The 16,845-nt window shown below is 42.7% G+C and overlaps 2 protein-coding genes and 1 long non-coding RNA gene across 3 annotated transcripts; 2 read left to right on the top strand and 1 right to left on the bottom strand.

Moving 5' to 3' along the window:
- The first annotated feature begins 4,472 nt into the window (after positions 1-4,472).
- Positions 4,473-7,194, top strand: LOC135669835 (silicon efflux transporter LSI2-like). Its single transcript, XM_065178626.1, has 4 exons — positions 4,473-4,533; positions 5,286-6,422; positions 6,515-6,704; positions 6,781-7,194. Exons 2-4 carry the CDS (start codon positions 5,412-5,414, stop codon positions 7,044-7,046), a joined length of 1,467 nt encoding a protein of 488 aa, XP_065034698.1. The 5' UTR covers positions 4,473-4,533; positions 5,286-5,411; the 3' UTR covers positions 7,047-7,194.
- Positions 7,195-8,815: 1,621 nt separating this feature from the next.
- On the top strand, positions 8,816-11,112 carry LOC135669809 (cytochrome P450 86A2-like). The gene is made up of 2 exons (XM_065178625.1): positions 8,816-9,261; positions 9,359-11,112. Exon 2 carries the CDS (start codon positions 9,395-9,397, stop codon positions 10,988-10,990), a length of 1,596 nt encoding a protein of 531 aa, XP_065034697.1. The 5' UTR covers positions 8,816-9,261; positions 9,359-9,394; the 3' UTR covers positions 10,991-11,112.
- Positions 11,113-11,271: 159 nt separating this feature from the next.
- LOC103982671 (uncharacterized) lies at positions 11,272-15,880 on the bottom strand. The gene is made up of 4 exons (XR_671515.3): positions 15,723-15,880; positions 15,529-15,630; positions 13,329-13,430; positions 11,272-11,586 (listed from the first exon to the last, which is right to left on the bottom strand). It is a non-coding gene; the product is annotated as an uncharacterized LOC103982671 (long non-coding RNA).
- Positions 15,881-16,845: the final 965 nt, after the last annotated feature.

Here is a 16,845-nt window from a genome sequence, read left to right as displayed (position 1 = left end):
TAAAACTTCACATTCCTAAAAGTGGTTCATGTTGAAAAATCAGGAGTCCAATGAAAACCAAAACATAAAGACATTAAAGTCTTTAAATAGATATGGATAATTAAGACTCTCAAACTCCAAGAAAAGCTTCTTGTAGATGAGCTTCCTGAGGTCAGGACCCCAAACTTGTCTTTAAAGCAAGGAGAAGACAATGGGACAATCCTAAAAGATAATAAAGCAAGAGTCCTAAAACAGATGGTATGAACAATTTTATGTCAAAATTCTTCCTATTGATCTACAATCTTGTTTCACATTTCCATGCATGCTGTCCCCCTTCCACTCTTCATCTCTTATGAATCTCCTATCTCCTATGATCCTAGCACAACTCCAAGGAGCCAGATGTAACTTGAAATATGGTCCACAGCCATGCTCTTGGAGCCTCTCGAAGTGGGTGGAATCATAAAGATGATGGGTCAAGGAGAACCAGCTTTAAGGAACAAGCTAACTGTTCCTCATCCATGACGTAGGGATCCCTTCTCTCCTGGTATTTTTTATTCAAAGGTGAGGGGACCAACACCCTGTCCATTGCTGAATGTTGATGTTCATTTCTGCTAAAAGTAATGTTGGCTCAATGATCATTGCCTGATGACGATGCTCTCTAACTTTTCCTTTTTCTTTTCACTTCAATTCTCCCTATGTTTGGATGGTGAAATATGGCTTCATGATTTTAATGCACTGATTGTAATGTGTGGATCAAAGTGGGAAGCAGCACGAACTGGAAAGTTGTGGTTCACAGAGCTTGCCTTTGAACTAGAATTGCTTTTCCACTGTTAACAAGTAAAACTAGGGTTGGCTTTAGCTTGTACTCATGCCAAACGACTCTCGATTGGAAACCCTACCAAACCCCACACAAATTTGATGTTCTTATTTGATTTGATCATGTGTGGTAATTTCCTTACAGTCATCTATTTACATGTGGCTTGGGGAATGATGATGTGATAAAAGTGTTGACTTTTTGCACAGTATTTTTCATTTTCACTTATCATGCTTTTGTATTTTGTTTTTTGCTTTTGTTGTGTCTAACATCTGATAGATATGACACATGCTAAAGTTGCATAAGATAAGAAGTATTGTTTGGTTTTTTGGGGGGAATGATGTGAAAAGTGTTGACCTTTTTTTGCACAGTGTTTTTCTTTTTCCATGCCATGACTTTTATTTTGTTTGCTTTTGCAATGCTCAGAATCTAAATGATGCTTAGGTCATGTAAAACTACCCAAAGGATTGTCATGTCTTGTGATTTCCCTTCTTTTCTGTTTTCTATTTCTTTGGGGATGATGTGACCAGTGTTGAATAATTCTCATGCTTTTATACTGACATGATGACTAATCAAGCAGAAAACGATAATTGTCACAGTGAAAAGGCTGAATTATGGGAAACTATACTCGATGAGTGTGCAGTGTTCGTTGCTACAGAGATTAACTTCGATTCAACCTCTGAAACTTTGATCTCTTTCTCTTCTTTCGCTGAGTTGAGGAGGTGATATGATACCACCTCGACCAGTTCTGTTCCCTTTTGTTCTCCTTCACTTGACCCACCCTTCGATCGAGCTGTGGAAACACGAGTCTTGACAGCAAAATCCAGCAGCAGATTCCGATGTGAGTGGCTGCGTATGAGAGCTGGGATTCCCCCGCAATTTAGCATGAGAAGCAGCATCAATCACTGACGTTGACAGTGCACGCCACTGCTTACGGTAAAACCGCAATTGGATCGAACTCTTCCTAATCAATAGGACGATGTTATTATATCTGCGCGTGCAGAGACGAACGAATGCATGACCGGGGGAGCTCGAAAGCAACGAGGAGCACAAGCAGAAACTGCCAGGGGTGAATGCATCACGGCAGCAACTAAAGTAAACCCTTGCAGAAGTCGTCGAGCAAACTGGAAGAACTGCGATGGTGAAGGTGGTAGTGGTGATGGCGATGAACACATGGGGGATGCTAACGCAGTGGATTATCTGACCTCCTTCTTTAATGGAGTGAAAGGTGAGAGTGATGAGAGCCTCTCGGTGTCGTTATGTCTCCGAAGGCAAGAGCAGACAGAGACATGATGGCTCGGTCGCAGCTGCTGGCACTACGTCTTGTGCGCCTCATCAACCTCGTCATGGAGTATAAAGAATGAGGTGACTGGTAAGTGCAAAGAACTTCATCCACTTCACCTAGTAAAGAAGAGCATACTGATCTTTTGGTGTCAGCTGAGCTTAGAATGCCTAATCGACGGCTCCTCGTCTCTGCCATCCGTTGGATCTCGTTCCAAAAAGCACATCTGCAAGCTCATGGAGATGGGAAGAACAAGGAGTGGGCCACGCGTGCAGGAGCACCCTCATGCAGATACTGCACCTGCACAGATACCTGCATTTAGTGAGAGGGTCAGTCACAGGAAGATTCGAAACTGGCACGCTATGTACAATTACTATGAACAAGTTCATCGATCGCTTGTTCTTCGTTCAAGCACGAAGAATCTAAAATGCATGGGCTCCAAAGTGCTAGGATTATTAGCAGACTGTACCATAAGAGGAGTTGGAGATGCAACCCAAATTAGCTACTAGAAAGAAGCTGCTCTGCATTTTGATTGCTTGTCTAATAAAACATCAGGGAATGCCGACTGTGAATGTCACCCAGAACTGTTTCATGTAAATTAATCATCCACCAGGCCTTGGGAAACTTCGTGGGAATATGTTATGTGATTTCAAGCTCTGGTGACAAGATGATTGCTAGGTCAAAATGGATCAGGTTGCAAAAAGCTGATCCTTCAGATGTTTATAAGGATTTAGATCAACCTAATAGGTGACCATTTAACTGCCTTGTATCTCTCATAAAACAAAGTATGTGAAGGTAATAAATATTAGTGTGACTCAATTTCTTATAAACAAAGTCATTGTTTTTCTATGAGGAATCTACTTCGATCCACCAATGAGGTGTCGAACCTAAAGTCTTTGACACCGCCACTCCATCGTTATAGGCTGCGATGATGAGCAGAACATTCCAAGAGTTAGAGCACAAGAAGTCACATATATATAGAGAGGAGGAACCAACCAAATCACCTACTAAACTTGACCAATTAGGCACAAGGTTTCGGTAGCACAATAAAAAAAGAATAATAACAATCTAACTTTTCAAGTATGACTTAGTATTCAGTAAAATAACTTTAGGCATTCATCAGCTTTATATGGTACCAGTGAAACTGTTCTTCAATGATAAAGAATGGTCTCCAGATAACACTATCAAGTAGCTAAAAAAATCCATATGGTAACCACTACACAAGTCGAGAGATGATTTTAAAACAATTCAGTTGAGGTCCTTCTCCTTCCATGTTTTTTGGAGAGAAGTTCAACACAGTTGATCTTTTGCTGGATGCAAATGACAGCTTGGAAGATTAGCAATGTCTGGTGCCTTGGACAGTGTTATTTTTTCTGCATTATCTCCAATTTGTGGGCTATGAGGTCACTGAGATTGATGACTTGGTACCATGCTCATGGGTCACATTAATCGAAGAGAAGCAAGAGGAGTCGATAAAGAAATAATTTAGTATGTGTGCAATTACAGAATACAAATTCATACAGAGAACTGAAAAGAGTATGTGGTGAAACCTTATAGTAAGTAATTGATCAGAAAGAAGTATCCGAAAGTTGTTCAAGTCTTCTGCTCATGCAATTTATTCTAAGTTCTCCATACTAAATATTTCGGCAAGAATATATTGCGAAATTATTTCTCTGGTATCAGATTGGATGCAGAGAAAAAATAGATTTTAGACTGTGTATAAGCTTCTTCCAATGTTTTCCATGACATACAGACAAGAAGAAAAAGAAGATGGTAGCCTCCCCGCCATCAGTACATGGTTTGTGTTGATTTTTTCTTAATGAGAACTGTAGTTATAAACATGTTTTTAGCACATAAAAGCACTTGAAATAGATCTCAATGATAAACAGTCATTAATTACTTCTCCACTTCAGATTAGCAAAGGCCATTAAAACCTAGTCCAAGATAAGTGATATGCAGAATGGTGATCCTGCCAAAGAACTAAACCAGATCGCTTTTGTTGAGATAGGAAAGGATTCATGCTGTAGGCAAAAGTCCATGGCAGAATCATTTGATACCTCTAATCACCTTTGCTGTCCGATTCCATTCCCTTTCGCTCTTCCATTATCTCTCTCCCTCGTGATCATCCAATCCACTCTTTACAGAGCGGGACGTATCATGAGAAAGTTGTCATAATAAGTCCATCGTTTAGTCCAATCCCATTCCAGATCTATGGTTTTGTTGCCGTTAAATCAAAATCTAATCTTACTTTCTTGTTTTTGTATTTTTCCTCTTATCTTACTTTCCCGTTTTTGTATTGTTCTTCACGTAAGCTGTCTATCTAATCTTTGTATTAAAGTAATCTTAGCAATATAAAGTCCACTCACCGATGTAGTTGCTTTAATTCCTGAGCTGCTCTATAAATTGACACCTCCAGCATCGGTTCATATCAACTTTCCTGGGCTTTTGCTCTTCACAGGTACAAATGCTCTCGCTCAATGATAAGCTTTGGTGTCTCTGTTGAATTCCATTAGATCAACAGTTTAGGTTTTTCTTAGCCAATGTTCAGACTGATACCAAAATTGTATCTTGAAAAGATTAATTATTTTCTCTTGTTGATGATCAAGTCTACTTCACAAGCTTGTTAATTGAAGCATACATAGGATTCAAATCATATGATGTCTTTACCTGTTTGCTTGCTATATGTTTCAGTTCTTGAATTTGTTCAGGAAACTACACAGTGTTCCCTGCTTACCTAATCCATCATTTTTGGGGGGAACATGATGCTCAAATATTGATATGTCAAACATACATGGCATGTTCATTTGTTGCTTGTATGTTACATGTACTAGGAATGTTAGAAGAAACAGGCAGAGATGAATGAAGAAAGAGAACGAAAGAAACATCATAGTACCTTGCTTACATCTAGCAAAAGCCTCAAGTCATGAGGTTTTACTTCGGATAGCAGGCTGCTGTGGATCCTGGTATTGTAGATATGCCTCAAGATACAAAATCTAGGAAAAAAAGATTACTAAGAATTATGAGTTAGACTCTAATGATAAATATCATCATTCTTAAGAATATTATAAAGGCAAATTTCCTGCTTAAAGAAGAATCTAATATCAGATTATCTATCATATGAACATACCTTGGAAATCTGAGAGTTATCATGATGGCATGAGTGTTCATATCAGATTGTTTTGGTTCCTAACTTCCGTTTTCTTCTTCCAGTGGAAGTGTCAAGTTCACTTCCTCGAGCAGTATCAGCTGAAAGCAGCGAAGCAGACCTGCACAGCTGATACTTCATCTTGCCCATTCTTCGTAGGAGATTCTTTTGCGGCTGCCACATCAAGGAAGATGGCGCTTGCTTCGGTTACTGCAGTAGTGCTGGGCTCAATTGCCTTTGCCATATTCTGGATGCTGGCTGTTTTCCCTGCAGTCCCCTTCCTACCCATAGGAAGAACTGCCGGATCTCTTCTCGGCGGCATGCTCATGATCATCTTCCGGGTCATCAGCCCCGAGCAGGCCTACGCGTCGATCGACCTCCCCATCCTTGGCCTCCTCTTCGGCACCATGGTCGTCAGCATCTACCTCGAACGAGCCCAGATGTTCAAGTACCTGGGCAGGCTGCTGTCGTGGAAGAGCAAAGGCGGCCGGGACTTGCTCTGCCGCGTCTGCCTCGTCTCGGCCTTGGCGAGCGCGCTGTTCACCAACGACACCACCTGCATCGTGCTGACCGAGTTCGTCCTCAAGCTCGCAAGGCAGCACAAGCTTCCAGCCAAGCCATTTCTCCTGGCGCTGGCGTCCAGCGCCAACATCGGTTCCAGCGCGACGCCCATCGGCAACCCGCAGAACCTGGTGATAGCCGTTCAAAGCAAGATCTCCTTCGTCAGATTCTTCGTGGGAGTCGTCCCCGCGATGCTCCTCGGCGTCGTCATCAACGTGGTGTTCCTTCTCTGCATGTTCTGGCGGCAGCTGTCGCCAAAGGAAGGCGAAGAACAGGCGAAGGAAGACGTGGTCACCGAGAACGAAGTGAACTCCCATACCTTCTCGCCTGCGAGGATGTCGCACCCGTCTCCCTTGCAGCCCAACCCTTCTCCTCTGAATCCCCAACACATGACTCCCGTGAACGACGTCGAGAAGAACACCCCATGCAGGAACGGCGCCAAGCGAGGCTGCTCTCAAGTTCCCGACATGAGGAGGTGTTTGACCAAGAAGGAGCTGTTTCTGAAGGGCTTCGTCTACATCGTCAGTGTTGGCATGCTGATAGCGCTGCTCATGGGACTAAACATGTCATGGACTACGATCACTGCTGCTCTAATACTTGTGGTGATCGACTTCAAGGATGCTGGCCCTTGTCTGGACAAGGTAATACTGTGTTCTGATCCTTTACTAAGCTTCAGACATACCTAGTGCTCGTGTAGCTGACGAATCCCGGATGCATGCATGTGATGGCCCAGGTTTCATATTCCCTACTGGTGTTCTTCTGTGGGATGTTCATCACAGTCGATGGATTCAACAGGACAGGAATACCAAGTGCCTTCTGGGAATTCATGGAACCTTACTCCAGAATAAATCATGCGAGTGGCGTAGCAGTGCTCGCCGTGGTCATACTGCTGCTATCAAACCTGGCGTCCAATGTCCCCACTGGTAGGTCAAACTCTTCTCCTTGCTCTGCATGTTATCTCAGTCGCCAAGCTCAGTCTTCACTTGACCTTGGAGCCAGTGCTGTTGCTGGGAGCTCAGGTGGCGAAATCCGCGGCGGCGGTGTCGCCGGACTACGAGACGCGGGCATGGCTGATCCTGGCGTTCGTGAGCACCGTCGCCGGGAACCTGTCGCTCCTCGGGTCCGCCGCGAACCTCATCGTGTGCGAGCAGGCGCGGAAGTCGGAGCTCCATGGCTACACCCTCTCCTTCTGGGCGCACATCGTCTTCGGCCTCCCATCGACGCTCATCGTCACGGCGATCGGCCTCCCCTTGATCAAGGGTTAGCTTGCGGACGCTACAGCGCCGGAGCCATGACTGATGGTGAGCACGTCCTTGTAAACAACGTTGCTTGTGAATTTAGGCCCTTATGGTTGTGGATGATTTGATGAACTCCTGTCCAGGATTGAAATAAAGCATGAAATCAGTGAATCTATAGGATCCATTCTCGTGTATTAACCGCCACCAATGTATAATGCTTTCAAAGGGCAAATAACAACAAATAAGAATAATAAAGTGATCTCTTAGTTAACTTCTCTTGAGTTCGGATCTTCTCCCATAGATATGGGTTGTATCCAATTCTCATAATTCATTTCTTAATCACAGAGTACTAAAATGAGTTCATTATTAATGAATAGGAAAAGCATCTACGCCAAATACTTGGAACAACTTCTCAAGAAATGAACATATATAATCATGCAGGCGAGATGCCTAGTTGCCATTGTACCTCTGCATGCTAAGCAACCTCAATTACATGAACTGTTCTTGTGAAAACATTATATATCCAAACTTAAAGGATAAATATGTAAAACCATGGTTTCAATCACCCAGTCCTTAGGAAGATCTTTGTCGGTCTACCTCAATCATCCGACCAGAGCAATGGACTGCTGTGTTGCCTGTGTCCTTGACCGCATTTAAGATGGTGGGATTCCATGTCTGAAATGGTCATTTGGATGGATCCGACAGAATTAGATTAAAAAGTTATGTCACATTCTAAATGTAGGCGCTTGACTCGTTCAAAAGCAATAATGCATATAGATCTTTACCTCATGCTTGGTAGTCTACCAGCAATTGCAGCTGAAGTGCAGCCAATGCAATACATTTGAAGCATAAGCCATCGTTTTCGAACTTGAGGAAAAGATAAGGCTTGGTTGGAATCTGGCATTGGTAGAGGAGAACAGAGTCTCCCAGGCGTCAGCAATCAGATGAAGTTGTTCTTGGTAGAGAACATACAGAGAGCACTGCTTGCAAATGGAACTGACAAAGTAGATAGAATTAGTGCTCATATTGAGCTGTGTGAGGAAAAAGAGTAGACATAAATCTCTCTTATCTATAAAAGATTCATCTTATGTTCCTCCTACCAACTCAACCACCAAACTTGCTTTCTTTCCATATGTTGGTTTGACACTGATCATACATTTTTCTTCTTTTTAAAATCAGCATCTTCATGGGAACCAAAAAAGTGCCCTTTAAGCTGTATTCATGTAATTTGAAGAACAGAACACCCTATTTGTGAGCAGATTTAATCTACAAGATTTTCTAGTACATTTAAGTAATATCTCAACCTCCCTAAATCTAAATAGTTAGATCATATTCTACATCATTAGGATTATTTCAAAGCGAACGGATCATTTATCTAAAGAGAATGAGCTTCAAGAGAAAAACAATTCACAGTTACTACCAAATTGATGGATGCTGAGATTGAAAGAATGTGCTATCTATCCCCTTGGTCTACAGCAAGGTCTCATAATTAAATTGGGGGTTCTGACAGAAACTAGAATGCTATTGAACCCCACACCTAGCTCATGTTTTGGTTGGGTTGGTCACCCAGTTCCAAACCGTCACACTCGATGGCCAACCCCTTCTTTTTCGTGTAGTACATACAAGGTTTCAACATCAGATGGCCAACGCCACAAACAACTGTTGGCCAGCTTTATCTTCCTTCCCTATTGCCTCTTTCTCTTCTTTACCATCTTCTCTGTCGTTATTATATCTGCATCTTTCTTTTGCTTATTCACAGAGGAACTCCCATTTAATTGACTGCAATAGAACTGGAGCATCCTCCCTTAATTTATGAAGGCAGTTCTTTGTTGCTTCTCAACGATTAGGTGATGTCCCTGAGATTCATGACGTAGCCATCTTCCGGTTTGGCTATGAAAGCATCGCGAGACTTGTCGTTCTAACCAACGTCCGCTGCAGCAGTATCACTGAGGTGTGCCTGTCTTATGGTTCTTATCTGATCTTGTTTCATATCCAGCCATCTCTTCGAACCCAACCGCTTCTGATGGCATTAAATTGCTCAGGAAAGTGGCGTTTCTTACGAGTGAGTGAGGGAGATTAAGAAGAGGGAGGTGGTAGCTGGTGAGAAGCAAAAGAACAGTCTGTCCTATTAAATGTCACTCTGCAACTCCACCACCTTTCTATAAATTTTGTACCTTCCCTGCCCTGTTCCTCCCCCATCTCTTTTTTATCTTCTCCGCTTGTCCATTTTGCCACCCCTAAGGTGAGTCACCACCAGCCCAGAAGACTTGCAGAGCCTTCAGATCACACTCCTACGCTTCCTCCGTCGATTTCAGGACGTCTTGTTCCTTCTTCAACAGGTGACGGTGAGTGCAAGCATATAGCGGAGAGGCGAGATGGACGTGGCGACGGTGGTTGTGGTGATTGCATGCATGGCGGCCTACGTAGTGTGGTTCTCGAGGCTGGCGGCGGGGCTTTGCGGGCCGCGGGTGTGGCCGGTGTTGGGCAGCCTCCCTGGCCTGATCCAGCACTCGGAGCGCATGCATGAGTGGATCTCCGACAACCTCCGCGGCACCGGCGGCACCTACCAGACCTGCATTTGCGCCATCCCCGGCCTCGCACGCCGGCAAGGGATGGTGACGGTCACCTGCGACCCGCGCAACCTCGAGCATGTGCTCAAGACCCGGTTCGACAACTACCCCAAGGGCCCGACATGGCACGCCGTCTTCCTGGACCTCCTCGGCGACGGCATCTTCAACTCCGATGGAGATACCTGGCTCTTCCAGCGCAAGACTGCTGCACTGGAGTTCACCACTCGCACGCTCCGAATCGCCCTGTCGCAGTGGGTCTGCCGTTCCATCCACCTCCGCCTTCTCCCCATCCTCGAAGAAGCTGCCGCCAGGTCCACGGTCGTCGACCTCCAGGATCTGCTCCTCCGGCTCACCTTTGACAACATATGCGGCCTCGCCTTCGGCAAGGACCCGGAGACGCTCGCACCCGACCTCCCGGAGAACGCCTTCGCCATCGCCTTCGACAGCGCCACCGAGGCCAGCCTCCACCGCTTCGTCTTCCCCGAGTTCGTTTGGCGGTTCAAGAAGTGGCTCCAAGTCGGCATGGAGGCCACGCTCACGCGCAGCGTCGCGCACGTCGACGGCTACCTGTCAGCCATTATCAAGGCCCGCAAGCTGGAGCTCAGAGACGGCAGGAACTACGACGACCTCCTCTCTCGGTTCATGAAGAAGGGCACTTACACCGACTCTTTTCTCCAGCATGTGGTGCTCAACTTCATTCTCGCCGGCCGCGACACCTCCTCCGTCGCGCTCAGCTGGTTTTTCTGGCTGGTCACGACCCATCCGGCCGTGGAGCGCCGCATCCTACTTGAGCTCGCCACCGTCCTCGCCGAATCCCGCGGCAACGATTCCAAAGCGTGGCTCGCCACACCTCTCGCCTTTGACGAGGCCGGTCGCCTCGTGTACCTCAAAGCAGCCCTCTCCGAGACGCTCCGGCTCTACCCGTCCGTCCCCGAGGACTCCAAGTACGTCATGGCCGACGACGTCCTCCCCGACGGCACATTCGTGCCCGCCGGTTCCTCCATCACCTACTCCATTTACTCCGCGGGTAGGATGAAGTCGGTGTGGGGGGACGACTGCCTCGAGTTCCGACCGGAGCGATGGCTCTCACCGGACGGCAACCGGTTCCTCCCGCACGACTCGTTCAAGTTCGTGGCGTTCAACGGCGGACCGCGGATCTGCCTCGGGAAGGACCTTGCTTACCTGCAGATGAAGTCGATCGCCGCCGCCGTGTTGCTGAGGCACCAGCTGAGCGTCGCCCCCGGACACCGCGTCGAGCAGAAGATGTCGCTCACCTTGTTCATGAGGAATGGACTGAGGGTGAACGTGCACGACCGCAACCTGACCACCATCGCTGAGGAGCTCGCAGCAACTCAGCCGAAGATGGTGGTGGCTTCCGAGCTGGTGGCAGCCACTGCCTGAGCCACCACCGTTTACATAAACGATGGTGGGCTAAGTTGTGACCAACTGTAGATAATAAGTAAACAAGCTGGTGTGAATTGGGGAAGAGAAAGGATTATTACATGTTGTGATAGATTTATTAATTATGAGCAAATTCGATATTACATGTAGAGCTCTGATCCTAAATAAAAGGTGGATAGGCATACGTTGATAAAAAGATTTTTTTCCAAGGAAAAAACATGTATGCCAAGTGCATTTATTGATGATGATACACATCATAAGTGGTGGAATTGAGGGCTTAATGGAGAACAAAAGGCATCCATTTAACGTTGGAATGTATTCTAATAAATGATCCTTGCGGCCTCCATTATTTTTTTTTTTTGTAGGGTATGGACGCCATGATTTAATGTCCTCAGCATGTACCCTTGATAGTCTTAAGGTCAGAGGGTAATAGATATAATGATTTCTCTAACTTGGAAGGCTTATGTCATCATATTGCTGGTGGGATCTGAGGTGTAGCTGATGAATCAGCAGTCCTTGGACCGCAGTTATGGCTTTGAAGAGAAGAGATCCACTATACAGGTTTGTCAGTCGGTGTCTCCTCGAAGGGAATTGATCTGCACTCGAGTAAGATGGCCGTGTCAAACAGGCATGAACGATATGAAAGATATGGCCTATAAACTGCAGATTTCTACAACTAATATGTTTCATGTTACCTCTGTAACTACGAGAATCGAAGATTGCTAACACATACTTGGTGTTGGAATCAAGCTTGGATGAGTGAGTTTTTGTTTTCTTTATAACTCTAGTGACTAGGATTTAAGTCTCAGATAAAACTACATACACATACTGATCTACCTCGGATCTACCAACTGGCCAACCTTTATTCCCAGTCACGATACCCCCTTTAATGTCAACTTGGATGTAAAGCCATTCCATAAATCAAGTCTATTTCCCAACTCACGTAACGATCAGACATGTCTATTTTGTTGTTTAAAAAGATTATGTAGTATAGGAGCTTATCATGCACATAAAGGGGAAAAAAATAATGCACATAAGAGGACCAGGGAAACTGAAGAAAACAATGGGAGTGCATTAAATGTCCAAACCACTCTGCACAACTACCGCACCATCTAATTGTTCGTAGGTAGAACAATTACACTAGCATTCATATCGTGGTGGAGTTTTCACTGTAGAGACTAAAGGTCGGCAGCCATGCCATCCCCAACCTACGAGGAAACTATCTCTAGAATAGCAAAGCTAGAGGGCCATAAATACACCTCTAGCCACTTGAACTCCACAAACCTGTTCTAATCTTGACTTGTTCTCTTAAAAATAAAGGGTCATATTAACTCAAAGTGCTATGTCATACATGGCACCGGAGGTTTCACCAAACCAAAAGTGAGCCGTTGATATTTTGCATCAGAATCCTGATTCTATTCCAACGGGAACCAAACAGAACACAAATCAAAATCAAATCGCCCACTAACTTACCAATTACAAATCGAATGGGAATCAATTTTTGGCGGTTCAACTCCCGTTTCCAGCAGTTCAAACTAGAAATGAATTACTCCGACAATTTACCGATTTCAAATGGAGCCTAGACAGTTCAATTTCAATTCGAAATGATGATTTTAAATCTCAAAAGAAAAAAAAAAAAAAGGTCAACGCCCTTTTGACTGATCATGTGGGGCTATTTAAACCTATCGTTCAAAGTTCAATAGTCCACCAATCGTTTGAACTATGTAAGGACAAATTCTATAATCTTATGAGTTTTATAATAATTTTTCATACCATTCATCTCATTACATCAATACATCCCCTTTTCAAAATAATATAACCATCAAATCTTACAAATAAAATTATGATTTAAAAAAACTTTTTAATTAAAAATTAAAAAAATCGACGATTTGAAATGGAACCAAAATCGTCAAAACCAGAATCAGAACCGGAACCAACCTTGTGTAGTTCAATTTTGATTCCCTAAAAAAAAAATTAAAATTGCCAGTTTTGAATGTCGGCTTGCAATCAGTGAGTGATACTAGAACAAGATAAACTAAAAAAAGTTGTCTTATACTGTACGGTTCTGGAAAGAAAGCAAATTAGGCTAGCATTATCCACTGAAATATACGTGCAATGCTCAAGTGAATTAATTTGGTCCAGCAAAGATGCTAAGATCACTAATGACAAGATTATTCAATGTTGGAAAAGACTAATTGGATGAGTATATTGTAATTTTAGAAAGAAAAGCGATTAAATAAACATGACCACAAAATGTAAGCATGGGAAGCTTTAATATAAAAGAGGCACTTCATGTTTTTTTAATATTATTTTTTAAGAGGCTCTTCATGCTGCTTACCGGTATCATTGCTCCTTTTTGCACTTTGAAAGGTTCAGTGGAGCCAGCTTGGCCTTTTCTTGGGTACTCCTGTGACGTTAGCAAAGCACGGACCTTGATCAACTGAAAATATTTTAACTAGTCATGGGACTATCTCAGCTTCAACAAAACAATAATAATAATAAAGGAACAAGAACCAGGTAAGCGATCTAATTCCAGAAAGTCTGTTATGTACTACCACCAAGAGTCTCAAATTCCTTCAGCAGAGTATAGCTTATGCATCACATAAAATCTAGAGCTTCCAGCAGTAGTTCCTTTTATATCCTCTTTGCACCTCTCGGAGGAAGAATTAAACTCAAGTTAAGGTCTGTTATTATGGAAGAAGACCAAAAATCAGCTTATATTGCTTATATTGTGAACATCAAATCTATAAGGACTATTGATTTGCAACTTGAGACTAACTCAAGATATAATAAAGGGGTCAGTAAGTTGGCTCAAGCGGAGAACCATAAGGATAGCTGTACATGACCAGCAATTCAGTCACTAAACAGCATTAGATAAAGTTCATACTAGTGCCCTTGCAGGGGCCTCTCACTCCTAAGGTCGATTATAATTGCACTACCCAACTAAGGTTTTCTGTCACCTCACCCCATTCATCCTAGGCTTGCGAGGATTCGAAGTTCCACCAATTTATGTACTGGTTTATTTATAGCTAGAGGTAGCCTATCAGTACCAAGGGATAGCTAAATGTAAAGGTCACCGCTAAGAACTTATGCGGATCCCCAGAAAGCTGCAGAAGGGCTCGTTGTCCGTATAAAACTGCATTCTTCCTTTGTCATATGCCACCAAATGAAAGCCTTTAAGCTTTACTTTGATGCCATAAATTCTATGTGAGCATATCTCTTACTGTCATCTCGGACTCCTAAAAAAAATTGCTGAATTTATATGGAGAATTTAGAAAAGAACATTGAACAGTGGCTTGAGGCAAGTTCCACATATACTTGTTAAGGAAAACACCACTACGAATTTAACAGGTGGACATGCTCTTTTAACATAGCCAAGAAACAAAATACACAATCTAATATTCTAGTTGTTTCTTTTTTCTCTTGCTGATGCATTCATCATCTTAAATGACACATTTAAGCGATATGGCCGTGAAGTCAATGAATCATCAAAGGAGAAAAGCCCCACTGGACTTAAATTAAGGGTGAACATGGTTGCCACTACTTCCTACTGACATGAAACAGGTATATGGCGAATGAACAGTTCTAAAGAGAATTTATGGCTATATCTCTCAGTTGCAGATGATGTAATTCCTACTGATTGATATAAGAAAGAGGACAGTAAAAGTAGACCTGGGATTACTCCTGTGGTTAAAAAAGAAAAATGAAAGGAAAGAGGTAGCACCAAAGAGGATTCAAGAACTCAAGGATAAAAAACTGCTTACATAATTAGTAATTGTCTCATCATAGTTTCCGTCATTTGCCATTAGGAAGATCACATAGAGACTTTATCAATTCAATCATCATGAAAGATAACTTATGAGACAAATTACTTGTTTTTAAAGATGACCAAAGCTGATGATATCGGATCAGTAACATCAAGCAAACAACCAAATAGAGAATCCAGCGTTGCGGCTTGAAATGAAACACGGCAGCAGCCAAAGTAGCATGAGTTAAAAAAATAGAAAACAGATATAAGTGCCAATACTGGCTTCTGAGATCTATGAGAAGCACTATTGACCATCAAGACGTATGAGAGATGCTGAGCACCAACATCGACTTCAACATCAATTATGGCATCCCTCTTAATTTTTTTTAACAAAGCCATTGCATCTAAAAATCTTAAGTCGTTAGATGAGACATGATCTTAATTTTGTTCTTCAATTTTGTTTTATAAGCATAGCCTGAACAAGAATTGAACACTCCTTTCCCTTTGATATCATTGAATCTAAAAGCTTAAGGCGTTAGATGAGATATGATCTTAATATATTTTCTTAACAATCCCAACACTATTTCAACGATTGATTCCCACTTCTTCCAATCCCCAGAGGCGCCAGTATAATCATATCCCTATTGGGTTCACCCGAGCAACGAAACTGAGGACTAATCGATGTAATTCTTTGTATAATTTTCGTAAAGTAACATTGAAACATTCTAATAGGCAGTCTCTCTGTCAGATTACAAAAAGAAACATCAAGAGTACGGAACAAGAAGGGGACCTATGCTCTGAAGAGAGGTGTCAGCGTCGGTTCGGTGGATCTGTAGCCATCAGCGAGAACGAGGAGGCGCAAGGCTTCAAACGTTTAAACTTCTCTCGCGCCCTAATCGCGACACACCATACAAGAAAAACACATCAGAGAAAAACAGAGGAGGAGGAAGCGCGGATGCATGCAAAAGACGAACAAGATCGCACCAGATCGATGGGCTCGCCGTTCGTAGAGACGACGGAGATCGCCGTAGCGGCGCGGAGGATTGCCATGGCTGGCGCCCGATCATATAACGAAGCCGAGGAGATGGCGATGCGCTTTTGAAGCCTCAGGCCTCGTTCCTGCTTAAGAGCCGGCGATTGTAACTTATGGCGGATCCGATTCGTAGGGATTGCAGCGGATCAGATCCTTTTTTATCCGGATCTACCCGATCCGTTTAATAAATAATTCCTTGTTATTGTTCTATCTCATATCTTAACAAGAAAGTATATAAAAGAATAGTAATTAATATTATTGTCATTGAATAGGCACATCATCGTGTCATTAAGCCGCCTCATATGTTAACAACGAATCTAATAACTATTATTACTAATATCATTTGTAGTATGTTAATGAGGCACAGTTTTGATGAGGTTCAACCTTTCTTTGCTTCCCTTTCATAAACATGCATTTGTTGATCTTTCTGCTCGTTTGGGGTGAAGAAGAAGATGACAAATTGATGCAACAGAAAACACAGAATTTGGTGCATTAGTACTACTTGATTTACACACTCGAGTAGAAGAAGATGATATGAAACATAATTCATTTAAATTATGTTTTGTACACTTTTATAAAAGGGAAAAAACCATTGGTTTATATGATGATTAGTGAACCTTTAGGAAGGTGATGATAACCATGTCATTCCATACGTTACTATTGGTTGGTAAGTCTCATTGCTTATACTTTCTTAATAGCAGAAACACTTCCAATCATGGGGTCGATGCAACAGTTCATTAATTATATATCGGTGCATGATTAAGCGATAAGGATTGACCCGAATATTCTAATCCTTATCTTGTTGTTATAAGTAGAATGATTAAACAAGTAAGATTTGAAAGGAAAAGCCAACAACAACTTCATATGACACTGATAAATCACCTAATGTCGACTATTTTGGATATAACTAATTTATTAACTTCATGAGTTTAAATAATTAATTTTAAAATTTTTTTTCTAAGTCAATACATCGAGATGAAACTCGATAATAAAAAAACTTAAATACCCTCGACACAAATATCAAATTATAAAATTAAATTAACATCAATCATTCGATCACGATATATATTTTAA

The sequence above is a fragment of the Musa acuminata genome, chromosome BXJ1-4 (assembly GCF_036884655.1).
Source record: "Musa acuminata AAA Group cultivar baxijiao chromosome BXJ1-4, Cavendish_Baxijiao_AAA, whole genome shotgun sequence".
NCBI lineage: Eukaryota > Viridiplantae > Streptophyta > Magnoliopsida > Zingiberales > Musaceae > Musa > Musa acuminata.
This window is presented reverse-complemented; position numbering and strand designations above follow the sequence as displayed.